The 12,540-nt window shown below is 45.8% G+C and overlaps 1 protein-coding gene across 1 annotated transcript; it reads right to left on the bottom strand.

Annotated features, from left to right (window-relative positions):
* Nucleotides 1–505: 505 nt before the first annotated feature.
* SMIM20 (small integral membrane protein 20) lies at nucleotides 506–8,813 on the bottom strand. Its single transcript, XM_081303535.1, has 3 exons — nucleotides 8,605–8,813; nucleotides 1,899–1,955; nucleotides 506–1,122 (listed from the first exon to the last, which is right to left on the bottom strand). The coding sequence occupies exons 1-3, from the start codon at nucleotides 8,711–8,713 to the stop codon at nucleotides 1,085–1,087; spliced, it is 204 nt and encodes a 67-aa protein (XP_081159661.1). The 5' UTR covers nucleotides 8,714–8,813; the 3' UTR covers nucleotides 506–1,084.
* Nucleotides 8,814–12,540: the final 3,727 nt, after the last annotated feature.

Below are 12,540 nucleotides of genomic sequence, written 5' to 3'. Positions count from 1 at the left end.
TGGGGAATGCTTACCAAAAATGATGATTTTGGTTTTGGACATATCAATCTTATTTCTTTTTGACAATAATTACATAATTGGGCCAGTTGTCTGTTAAGAAAATGCTAAGTTCACAATCATAAAATTAACCTCGTCAAGAATCTCCTCTGAGGAGAGCCTACAATAATATGCAAGGCACCACGACTCTTCAGAAGCATGCAATCTCATAAGGGGCTACGAGGGCACAAGGACAGGACACTAAAAGTAAAAGGAAAGAAGGAAAGGAACAGAAGGAGGGAAGTGCAGAAAGAAGGAAAAATAATCAATTCTCACTTTCATTACTGCAGCACCTGGGAAGGTACCTGCAGAGAATTCAATGTTTGTCTCAACAAATGTGCTATTTACCTTTAAAATGTTCACTTATAATGCAAACAAACAGGTGAACACTTCACAAATGTCTAATCAAACAGTACTTCTTGGTGTATAATTTAGTTTACAAAAAGATTTATGAAAAAAAAATACACCATTGCAAAGTAAAAATAAATCATTTTAATAGACACATTTTCACTTCTGTTAATTCACCACTGATTTCTTCTACACATGCGCACTGGTCTAGTTTGACTCACTTTGTATTTATTTCTTTTCTAACATGGAATAATTGACAAGAGATGGTTGAGATGAATGGGGTATTTTTAAAATGCACAAAGTACCTTGCCCTCAAAGAGCTTTATCAACTTGACCATTTTCAAGGCAGTTCAAATCTCTCATTTGGAGGGGCAAAGAGGCGTGGACCTCCTTAAGCCCACGGGTTCTATGCATTCGTAGCACAGCTCGGCTAGTGATGAAGACTCAGTGAGTGGCCTTGCAAGAGTGCGACAAAGTCAGCCGAGTCATGAAAACCTTCCTAATGGTGTAGTGTGTTCCAGGATTCTTCTGATTCTTGAGGGAATGTCAGTCCTTGTGCACGGTCTTTATTACAGGCCTCTTACCGAGAGCTTTCACTTTCTCCTCCAGCCATCTCTCTAGTGAGGTGGTTTACTCTATCAATGCTGAGTCAAAAGCATGCAGATGTCTCATTCCACAATTGAAGCTGGTGGTGGCCTTCTCATTTCCTGCCGAAGGGATCAGACCACACCTTCAACCCTACAGGAAGAAACACAAATACCTCAAGATATATTATAAATGTCCCAGCACCCCTCAAATCCAAACCAACAAAACGACATCCATGGCACTGAGTAGTGCGACTCCCATGGGGTCTGAGAGCGAGAGCCAGTTGCTGGAACCCAGGAGTGAAATGACTGGGAAGCCACCCAGTCACACGGCAGCCACAAGGGGCATCAAAACAGCTCAGAAATCGCCCCATAACAGGAAGATACAGATCTGGCCTAGTTAAAAAATAAATAAAGAAAGTTGCCACAGATTATGAGAGTTTTGGTTAATAAGCAGGAAACCTCTCATTCTCAGCCAACTTGGATCATCTTAAAGGACTGACCTACTCAGCCATGAAGGGAGCTTTTTTGGGCTTTTGCATAAAGCCCAATCCCACATCAATTAAAATAGCTCACAAGTAAATGCGATTTTCCTGTGAGGGCAGGGTTTAAATAGGTACTTGGTAAATACTTCTGCAAAACAGCTACTCATGCTTCCTGTTTAACTGTATACTTGTTACATTCTTACGCTTATTTATCAGATGCAACAGAGGGACCCGCAAACTTGCAATAAGTATTCTGCAGTGAAATCTGAAAATGAAGTCTTAGATAACAGCTATAAAAAAAAAATGGCAACTATTATGAAATAAGTAGCAAAATCACAATCTAGTTTCTACACCTTCTCGCCCCTCCATGGCAAAGCCCACACAAACCACACAGCACAAGGGGGACCAGGGGGACTCCGTTTGGATTGGTTTTTCTTTAGTTTACCTGGTGGCTGCACATCTTCTTGAACAATACCAGCCCGATTTATGGCCTGTTCCTTCTCTGAGAAACACAACAGAACAATTACTCTTTAGGAGAAGAGGGAGAAATCTTTGTATTTACATCAGCCTATGACATGGGACAATTAGCAACAATATTTATGTGTTATTAAATTCAGAGATGCGGCTACTCAAGGCTTTTAGGTTGTGGAAGTAAGATCCTATAATGCAAAAAGATGGGGTATTTTCAATTTAAAAAAAAAAAAAAAGCAAGCTCCCAACTTCAAAAGAAAAGCTCCCAACTAACATCTTTTTCCTGTGATCTCAGCATTTTGGAAAGGCAACAAAACAACAGAAAAAGAACAATTTTGAAAGAACTGGTGGGCGTGATATTACAAGCGGAAGGCTGCTGAAATGAAGGAACAAGTACAATTAACAAGAAAACGATGTCGTTTGTATGTCTAAAACGCACTCCACTGAAGGACTAGACGCAGAGCTAAATATGCTATGTTTTTGATAGGAAATAGAGCAGAAAATTAATCTTTGGGTGGGTGGCTTTGGTTTGGATAATTGAAGCTTCCCTAATTGATTGCAGGTGCTGTGCCAATTAGCAAGCGCGTTGTAGCTTGGCGGCGAAGCCGATCTCTTTGGAGATGTCCAACAGGCCAGGGCCAAGAGAAATTGGGCATTTTACGACTGTGGGCTTCAAGAGCTCTGACACATCTTTCTAAGTGGTTGAGAATAAACCCGAGGACTGTGACAACAAAAGACTTATTATTTTAAGTATCTTGACAAACAAATGGGAGCTTTTTAGAAGAAAGACTCGGGGAGCCAAAGAATGTTTACTACTAAATTATAGTAATTAAATGTTGTAATCAGACCTCTGTTTTAATCAGACAGACAAGCGTTTCTTTAGTCCACATTTAGCTCTTATTTAATATTAGGTTATTTTCTTTATTTTGGCCTCTAGATTCTCATAAAGTTACACAAGCATAAAGGTACAAGAAGCAGGGTTTTCCCCAGTCTTAAGATTCACTGAACTTGCTTCTAAGTGACGTGACAGAAAGCCAATCCTAAATGACCAGATAGTTTTATCAGCGCTAAGTATTGCTTTGGCAAATAAAACACTGGGCAATGGAGCTGATGGGGATCTTGGTATCCAGTTCTAAGAAGGACAGGGAGAAGACGCCAATTAGAGACAATGGCCTGGTTGCCTTCCCACCTCTCTGAAAGCAGCAGGTGGCTAACCAAGACCCTCTGAACCTAGATATGCCAAGAGACTTTTTCTGACACAAGTGGGTGATAAGGGGCCTCTAAGGTGTTAGACTTTCTGAGATAACACAAAAGGTGTTCTCATTGCCTAGATGGTAACCCTTGTAGGACTGAGCCTGACCACATTGTCCATATGTAAGACTCAAAGTATGGATGTCCCAAACATGCTCGAGAAAATGCCAACTCATAAAAGATCACACACACTGTCATCAGTCTTGCCAGGAACAAAACCCGATAATTTTCCAGATCTAAAAGGCCTATTCTCTGATATAATGAAAGAGGGCAGAGATGCCTTTTGAAAGATAATTGTCAGAAGGTATTTGAGATGTACAAATTTAAGAAAAGCAGTCACCCTGGTACACCGAAACATTCTTTAGCAGGTATTGCGACGCCAAACACGCTGGCAGACTGCCAAGCATGAGAGGAAGCCAACTTCGGGTGGCAGGGACAGAATACCTAATTGTGTTCTAACCTCTTATGATGCAATGGAGAATCAAGTGAAGAGAAAGGAATCCCTGTCTCCACACTTTCTTGCTAACTGCTAATGAGGCTGGAAAGAGGCTGAGGATTTGTTTTAAATAGACCATAATCTCTTTCTAATCCTTGTCCTAATGCAGACACCTCTGCAGTCTGGCCTGGACAGGCATTTCAACCAGTCCCTACCAAGCAATACCCAGGTATTAGCATCCTATCTACATCCGCTGGTTCTTTAATCCATTAATGTTTTATAAATACTCTGAGGCCAAAGCAGTCTTATGTAAATTCATGATTCCACACAAAGACACCTTATTTGTGAATGCAGAATATGCTAAAAGGAAGACAGAAACTCAAACTCGTTTTCTCAGGATTTAGCCAGTACAACTTGATGAGGTGGACAGATTTCTATTATCACTGGAGAAATCGCAAATTTATAAAAACCACAGGAAAAGGGCAATGGTGAAAGCCAGGGATTTAATGGCATGGACAAATAAGCTAATTACTGACTTTAGTCATGAGCATGTTTCTATCCTGAGTGAAATGATTAAAAGCCAACTATGGGACTCTGGGTTGGAAAATCCCCCACTCTGGTGTCTCAGCAAGCCCGACTCTGCCCCCTGGTGCTAAGGCAGTGGTTTGATTTGTAGTTTTAATTGAGAATCCTTATCTCTAGTCAAAGGGCCAAGCCCTATTATTAAAGTTGTTTACACATGCAGGTGGCTGATTTCATACAGTAGTAAGAGAATCCACCTAATAATTTTAAGTCTTTGAAAATGAAAACATATCCTTATATTAAATGTCCATATTAGAAAATAAATCTAGTGTGTGACTTGTTACTGTATTTAACGTTGACAGTCCTACAAACAAATGCAATATATTTAAGGGCCAGTTCCCTCAGCAACCTGGGAGCTCATAGCTAGGGGTGCTCTAAGGGAAGAGTAGTGGGAAGAGATTAAAATTAAAAAGCAGACAGAAACAGGTACAAAATAGGACCTTGGCAATCTCTCTCCCCCCATCTTTTCCTGCCAATTATGAGTTGAAATAAAGCAAGTCATAATGTGACATCACTGGAAAAAATGCTAAATTTGTATATGGATATGCATTAGATGCTAACATTGTTATCAATATTGAATTTCCTGGATTGGATGACTACTGTGATTAGGTAAGAGAAGGTCCCTGTTCTTAGAAAGGCTAAAGTGTTTAGGAACAAAAGCTCACACTGTCTTCAATTTTGTCTCACAGAGTTAAGCAAAACAGTAGCAGTAATTGTAATATATACGTAACTATAACTGTGTGTGTAAATACCTGTATGCGTGTGTGTATTACCTACAGGGGAGAAAGCAAATGCAGCAAATGTTAACCACTGGTGAGCCTCGGTGAAGGACAGAGGAACCTACTGTACTATTCTTGGATCTTTTCTGTCAGTTTGGGTTTTTCTTATTAGGAAAAAAAAAAGCAAGAGTAAAACACACATATAATAAAGCCCAACAACAGTGTGACTGTTCCATGTTGATTAATTCAAAGTAATCCTTTAAAAATACAAATTTTTAGAAAAGATACTTTGTGTTCCCATTCTGCTGCGGTGTCTGGCACACACCCTGCTGCGGGGGAGTCCAGAACTGGAAGCAAGTGTGACCTGAAGCCAAGGGGAACCAAGTGGCCCTAACAGCAGGTGTGAACCACAGGCCAGGGACACACCACACCACAACAGCAGCAAATGAGAACAGAGGCTAACAGGACCCAAATGGCAGTACTAGCAAGTGTGAACCAGAGGCCAAGAGCCCAGATGGCCGCAAGAGCACCTGTGAGCCAGAGGCTGAGAAGAATCCACCCACCACGATAGCTGTGTGAACTAGCTGGGTGAAGGGAGCCAAAGGGCCACCTGAATCACCGGCTCCTTCTACACTGTGAACTGGGGGGGGGGGGGGGGGGGCTTCGCAACACCAGCGAGAATCCAAGGCTGGAGTCTGTGTTGGCTGGTTATAAGGTAAGAGGAATGAAGAGCACTTTCTAAGCCCTGGCGTGTGATGGGAAACGCCCTTGCAAGGCAAGAAGATTTCCACATCAATGGATTTCCTGCACCTTGTTCTGAAACAGGGCGGCAGGGTACAACCCGAGAATGGGACTGACTCTGGAACATTTTTCATTGTCTTAAAGACACTGTGACAAGGCATTAGCAGACAAGGGTGGGGGAGCTGGGGTCTGGTGTCCACTCAGCAATTAACATGCTGGGTGACCTTGAATGAGTCACCTAAATGAAGGAATGGATGAGTTAGAGCTTCTTCTGGCAAAAAAAAAAACAAAAAAAAAAAAAAAAAAACCACACACACCAACCCTGATTTTATGCTTATGCACATCTAATTAAGATTAAAAATGAACATGGTCATGAAAATGATTTTTCATTCTCAGTTTACCAGCTGGTTTCGATGCCTAAAATGCATGTTCTTTCTAAAAGGCCATGTTCAGAATCACCGCCTGGTTCTAGAATTCAAACAAATTAGGCTTCTAGTTCCAGCCATCTGCACCCTTCCCTAAAAGTGCTCTTTAGACAAACCACGCTATGCAACAGGATAAAAGCTGAAAGCAACGTCCAGGGCTCCTGCCAGAGAACAGCAAGACTGGAACCACACTTCAAAGCCAACTGCCACCTCCCCAGTGCTCACCGCAGTACTTGAGTATCACCTACAGTACTGACCATGTTCTTCATGCAACACTGGGCAAAGTCTTGCTGAGTTAATGAAAGAACTGCGGATGACACTGAACATCAACATGAAGTCCTGTAAGGCACGCTGTGACAGTGGCCGCTGATTGGCAAACACGGAAAAGCTCCTTGGCTTTACTTTACCCAAGTACTCTTTTGCCTCTTTTCTGCTTATTCCAGCAGTGACCTTGGAACATTCCTGTCCCCCTGCTCCCCATACCCCAACTGGCCCCACCAAAGGATCCAAAGTGACCTGATGTTCCAGCTCATGGCTGGGGCTTGTTCTCTGCAAGCTCTGGCTTCAAATCCTGTTTTTCACTAGTAATCCAGTTTTCAGGTACTGGGCTCCTGCCCTGACCTTCCAAGAACTGTGGCCTTCTCCTCATATGCCCCAACCCTGAGGAACAGAGGGAGCTAGTAGAAGAGGTGGCCAAGACAGTTCTGTGCATGAGATTAGGAGTTCATACCAACTCCCCTTGAGGACTGTCTCTGTCCAGTACCTTCCCTGACCCAGTCTCTCCTGGCTCCCCATCCCTCCCAGCAACAGTGGAGGTAAAACCATTCTCCCTAGATCAAGGTACCTTTCACATTTGGGGCTAGGTAATCCTTTGCCACAGGGGACTGTCCTGTGCCCTGCAGAAGGGTATTCTGGCTTCTATGCGGTAGATACCTGTAGTACACTCCCCCACTCCTCCCCTAGTTGTGAGGACCAAGATGTCTCTCGATAGGGTCAACCGTCCTCGGGGACAAAATCATTCCCAGTTGGAAACCACTTTTTGGTTTTTTTTTTTTTTTTTTGGAACTGGGGACTGAACCCAGGGGCATTTAACCACTGAGGCACATCCCCAGCCTTTTTTTCATATATTATTTAGAGACAGGGTTTCACTGAGTTGCTTAGGGCAACTTTAGTTGCTAAAATACTGAGGCTGGCTTTGAACTAGCGATCCTCCTACCTCAGCTTCCCAAGCTGCTGGGATTACAGGTGTGCACCACGATGCTGGCTCTGAAACTTTCTAATGGGACCAAAGCAGACGCTTTGTCCCAAGTTCAATTCTACAGGATGTAAGTAAACGGAAGCAGATTATGCAGACCCATATTTACCCCCAGTCAGGGGCATGCAGACAGGCTGGAAAGCAGAACGTACAGAGGCCATTTCAGACCTGGCCGATGAAAGCAGCTACAAGGAAACTCGAGTGTGTACTAAATGCTCTGCCTCCAGAAATCAAATGCTGTAGCATCTGTAATGGGCCGAACATTTACATGGAGCTTTCGCCTTCAAATCACCAAGCTTTCAGCCTCCACTAATATTCTCCAGGGGCAGGGCTGGCCCTCTTCCATCTTCAAGATGATTCAGGTTTCCTGGAGAACAAAATGAGCCTCTAATGCTTAATATTTTCTCTCTGACAGATGGTTTCAGATGTATCAAAGTGCTAATCCTTGCTGAGGTATAGGTCTCAAGGAAGGAGAGTTTAGCTTTTAGAATGATAGGACTTGAACGATTAAGGAGGAAAATTACTCCCAGGATATTCACCAGTGTCATGTGAGCAACCAGCTTAAAATGAAGGAAACCAGCGCAATCTGAAAAACGATTTGAGGGAAAAAAAGAGAAAAAAAAAAACTAAAAAACCAGGTTAGCAGCTTAGGTTTGAAATATTCCACTCAAAAATATCTTTGGGAATGGAAATGAAGGGCAATAACAACACCTTTCAGCTCAGGATAAGGGGAGTTCCATCTGCCTCCCTGCTATATCACCATTCCCAGCCTGGGTGTACGGAAGAGGTTGTAACAGAAGCCTGGGTTAGAATATCTGCCTTGCCACTTACTGTGTGACCTTGGGCAAGTTATACAACTTCTCTGGGCCTCAGTTTCCCCATCTGTAAAATGGGTGATAACTTCTACCTCAAGGGAGGTCGTACAAATTAAATGATCCAACCTACACCTAATCTGACATAGCATATTAAACCTTGTGTTAACTATGAATGTGAATTAACATTAGGTTGACCTACTATGTGCAGACTGATTTCATATATCTCATCACCTCTGAAGCTCCCAGAAGCTTACTACTGATGGTGCAGAGACACTACAGAAGAGAAGGCTGAGGGTCTGAGAGGTTGAACCACTTGGTCGCAGTCACAAAGCTGCATGCTGCGGGGTTCGAACCTGGCTCTGTCCGACTCAGCCCAGCTCTTTCCAAGACACCACGTGGAACTGACTGGTCGGGTGGGGGTGCAGGGGGTAGTGACTGGGGCCAGAGGTCACTCACGGTACTCCTCCAGCCTCATTAGGGGCCGGAAGTAGATGGGGTAGAAAGCGGCGCCGACCAGGGAGACGAAACCGCCGAAAATGAGCGCGGTGCGCAGGTTCCGGGACATGTTGCCCGGCGGGGTCTCCCCAGACCCGCGAGGGCACCCTCACCCTCGGAAGCCTCGCTCTGCCCGCCCAGGCCGCGACCCGGCTCGGAAGAGGCGGAGCGGCTTTCGCTTCCGGGCCTTGGGGCGGGGCGCGGGGTGGAGGCGGAGCTGGGGAGGGGCGGGGTCGGGGTGGAGCCGGGGCGGGGCCTCGGGTGGGCGGGGACGGGACGGGGCCTCGGGCACGCAGCAGCCCTCCCTTCTTTGCCCGACTGCCCCGGGCGCGGGCCGAGCGCGAGGGCTGGGTTGCTGCCAGGGCTCTTGTTGAGCTTTATGCCCCGCGGAATCTCCACGGCCCTCTTCCCTGCCGGGGGCCGGGCTCCACTTTCCACCGCTCCACTCACCACCTGCAAACCTCACTCCCTCCACTACCAACCGCGCCCTCTTGTCCTTCCCCACTTGTCTGTCATTTAGTGGACGTCTACCACGAGCTGGACCATCTCTACAGCTCTCTGGTTTAATTCTCAAGTCAGCAGGCTCAGTTTACCGGTGAGGGGACCATGGCTGCATGCACAGCTTCAGACAAGTCCCTGGGCTTCCCTGGGGGTCCCCTGCTCTCCCTGTTCCCTGTACTGAGATATCAGGATTCCTGAGGACGATAGGAGATAAATGGGGATCTGAAAAGGGCAGAGAGCCAGCAGCCAGTCCTAAGGATGAGACCATGGGGCTCTGGCTCATTGCCTTAGGTGGGGTCCACTGAGGACAGACTTCTGCTTCCTCTTCTGTGATTGCCATCCTCTGCACCTGTGCCCCTTTCAGATGGGCTGTATCTGAACACGACCTGCCCAAGGGGCCTTCGCCCAATCCTTTGTAGATAGACATGATGCCAGCAGCTGGGGCTGGAAAGCACAGGGGATATTTATCTTGACCCCATTATTTAGTCCAGAAAAGTGAACTGAGCCTACTGATTCGAGGATTAAACCAGCGAGCTGAGAGATCGTCCTGCTCATGGTAGACTTCACCATCTTTCCGAAATGGTGTGGAGAGCTATAGTTTCTTCTTTCTTTAAAGTTTGGTAGTTGAATCAAGCTACCATTTACCATTGTAGCTCTGGAAGCCTATAAATCAGCTGTTTGATCTGTTGGCAGATTTATGGACTATTTGCTATGCCCCAAACACCAGGCAAAGTGCCATGGGGGACACAAGATGAATAAGATGTGACCCCTGCTTTCCAGGATGCTGCCACAGAACATATATATGAAAAGATAAATAATGATCAACACAGCCCATTGCCGATGAGCGATACAGGCCTGCGGGCTACCGAGTGCAGACGGGGAAGACAGATGATTGTGTAGTGAGGTGGCTGCTCCTCAGGCACCTGCGCGAGCTTGTTGGATGCGGAGAAAAGACTTTGAAGCAAAGAGGAAAGCTGTGACACATGCTTTACATCACATGACAGAAAACACCCAGGTGTAAGGGGCATTTGTCATTTTAGCACCCAGGATCCACTCCCGTTTTCCCAATAATAGTGCCCCAATATCTTTTGGGAAACCACTCCCCTCACACTCCTGGTCTGCTCCTCCCACCCCCACTGCCACCATCCTACTTCTTCCCAGCTCTGAAAGTTAAGCGCATTGCCAAGCCTAACCACTCTTCCTTGCCTGTGTGTAGGGAACAGACAGATGAGGATGGTGGGAACATTTGGTTAAGAGAATAATTTCATAAAATGGGCCCACTGTGCTGACCTCCACATGCTTTCTTTTTCAAGAAGCAATTTACCTGCAGCCCTGCCTGGACTCAGTGGACAGGATATGTCACATTCCTCAGCAAATTACTTGTTATCTACAGGAGAAATGCAGGCCCAAAGTAATGTTGATAAGAGGAATCCAAGTTACCCTGAAGGAGACTTTTGTGACCAGATCCTGAAACTCTGGGAGAGAAGGATAGTTTCTCCTAACCACAAACATCTTTAAGAATATATGGTTAAGAATCCAATTAGAACGATTCAGCATGGGACCAGGTGACCTAGAGTTGCTACAACAGTGGGGACTTGAAAGTCTGATGGCACCCTGCTGTCAGTCAAAAGTCAGGAGGTGGACCTGTGCAGGACTCTCTGGAAACTTCTCTGGGATCCCCAATAAAACTGGAGCACAGGAGAGGCACATTGACCCTCCTCTCTGAGAGGACCCACTCTTTCCCTTGAGTGTCCCCTTTCCCATTTCCTGATCCCTTCAATAAACTCATTCCTATTATTCTGAGTGACATGTCTGAAATCTTTCTGACTTGATCCCAAGAATCAGAGTTTGAAGAGAGTTTTTGCTTTGCCTCAGTTTCTTGGGAGACCCCCAACTCCATAATACATGGATTGTTTGGCACAGGATTGAGGCCAATGCAGTTCATCTTCCTGGTCATATGGCCCACATTAGCCAACCATACTCTATCCCAACTCTACTAGACAGCTGAACTTGACTTGAGGGCATGAGTCACAGTAGCTACAAGGGAATGAGGGCACAATTTAGGGACTAAGAATGAAATCGATACAACAGGAGAGCTGAGAGATGGACAGAAACCAGATGCTCATTTTGCACTTGAGCCAGCTGTACCTGAAACAGGCCACCCCTAGGCTGCTCAGATGAGCTGTCACATCCCCCTTTTATAGAAGCCAGTTGAAGTTGGGCTGTCTCTTTCCAAACAGAAGATGAAATATCCATGGATGTGGTTCCACTTGATTCACACTTCCATGAGAATTCGAGGCAAAGGTTGCTCTATTGTCTAGACCGAGTCACTGAGAGCTGGAGAATGGAACCCTTTCAGGGTTCAGAGATCAGGGATTCCTGATACCTCTGTGAGCAAGCTTGGCAGAATAACCAACCAAGTGCCATCCACCAACCAGTCAGAATGGAAGAGACCAGGATAATGGGACATTCTGATGACTACCTCTGAGGCTGAGACAGGACATTGTGGTAGATGAGCCACCCCTTCTCAAGGTAATGTGGCAAGTGACTAGTGGCTTCTCTGTCTCCATCATAATGACCTGAAAGCATTAACTGTCCAGCAGAAATGAGTACCCCCTCTATGTCATTAGAATCTATCATTAGCCTTACCACACCAGAACACTGTTACTTACCACTTGCCAGCCACCAGATCCCCAAATGCAGCTTCCCTTCTTTGATCCCAATGTGCACAGGTTTATTTAGAGTATCACACTCCCCTGGTTTTCCATCACCCTCCATCCTATCAATTCCTTCAGCAAGTAGTTCTTGTGTGCCTCCTCGGGCAGAGCCCTGGAGTAGTTGATCTCTCACAAAGACAGCTCAGGAACATTCTCAAATTCTACAGTGGCTCCCTGAGCCCTATCCAGCATGCCAGAGGCTCAGGTGTTGGGGGAGGCAGCAAAGAAAGCAGCAGTGTCTGCTGTCCACGTGGCATCCCAGCCTGGTGGAGGGAGAAGATGTGGTGGCCTATGCCTGCTGCTTGGCCCTCTGCCTCACCGGGTAGCAACTCCTGGTGAGGAGTGTATTTTGGAGAATGTCTCTTCAGGCTGGCCTTCCTGGTTGGCCAGCAAATCCGGCACTGAGGGCACTGCTCATGCAGTAGAGTACTAGTATCAGGACTTGCAGGACCCTTGCCCTGTGCAGTCACTAGGATAATTGACTCCTTCAGAGCAGGAGGCTGGGGCATATCGAAAGTGGCTTGCACAAGGTCACATGGCTTGTAAGTGGCAGAGTGAGGGTTCAAACCTGGTTGCAGAGACCAGTTCTTAACCACTTATCTAAACTACCTTGCACAGTCAGTGAGCCTGTGTTGTGGGGTTACAGAGAATTAATCCCTTTGCTAATGTTCTGATGAGC

This window comes from Spermophilus citellus (genome assembly GCF_964194105.1).
Source record: "Spermophilus citellus genome assembly, chromosome: 8".
In the NCBI taxonomy this organism is placed as follows: domain Eukaryota; kingdom Metazoa; phylum Chordata; class Mammalia; order Rodentia; family Sciuridae; genus Spermophilus; species Spermophilus citellus.
The sequence above is the reverse complement of the archived record's forward strand: the minus strand, read 5'-3'. Positions and strand labels throughout refer to the sequence as shown.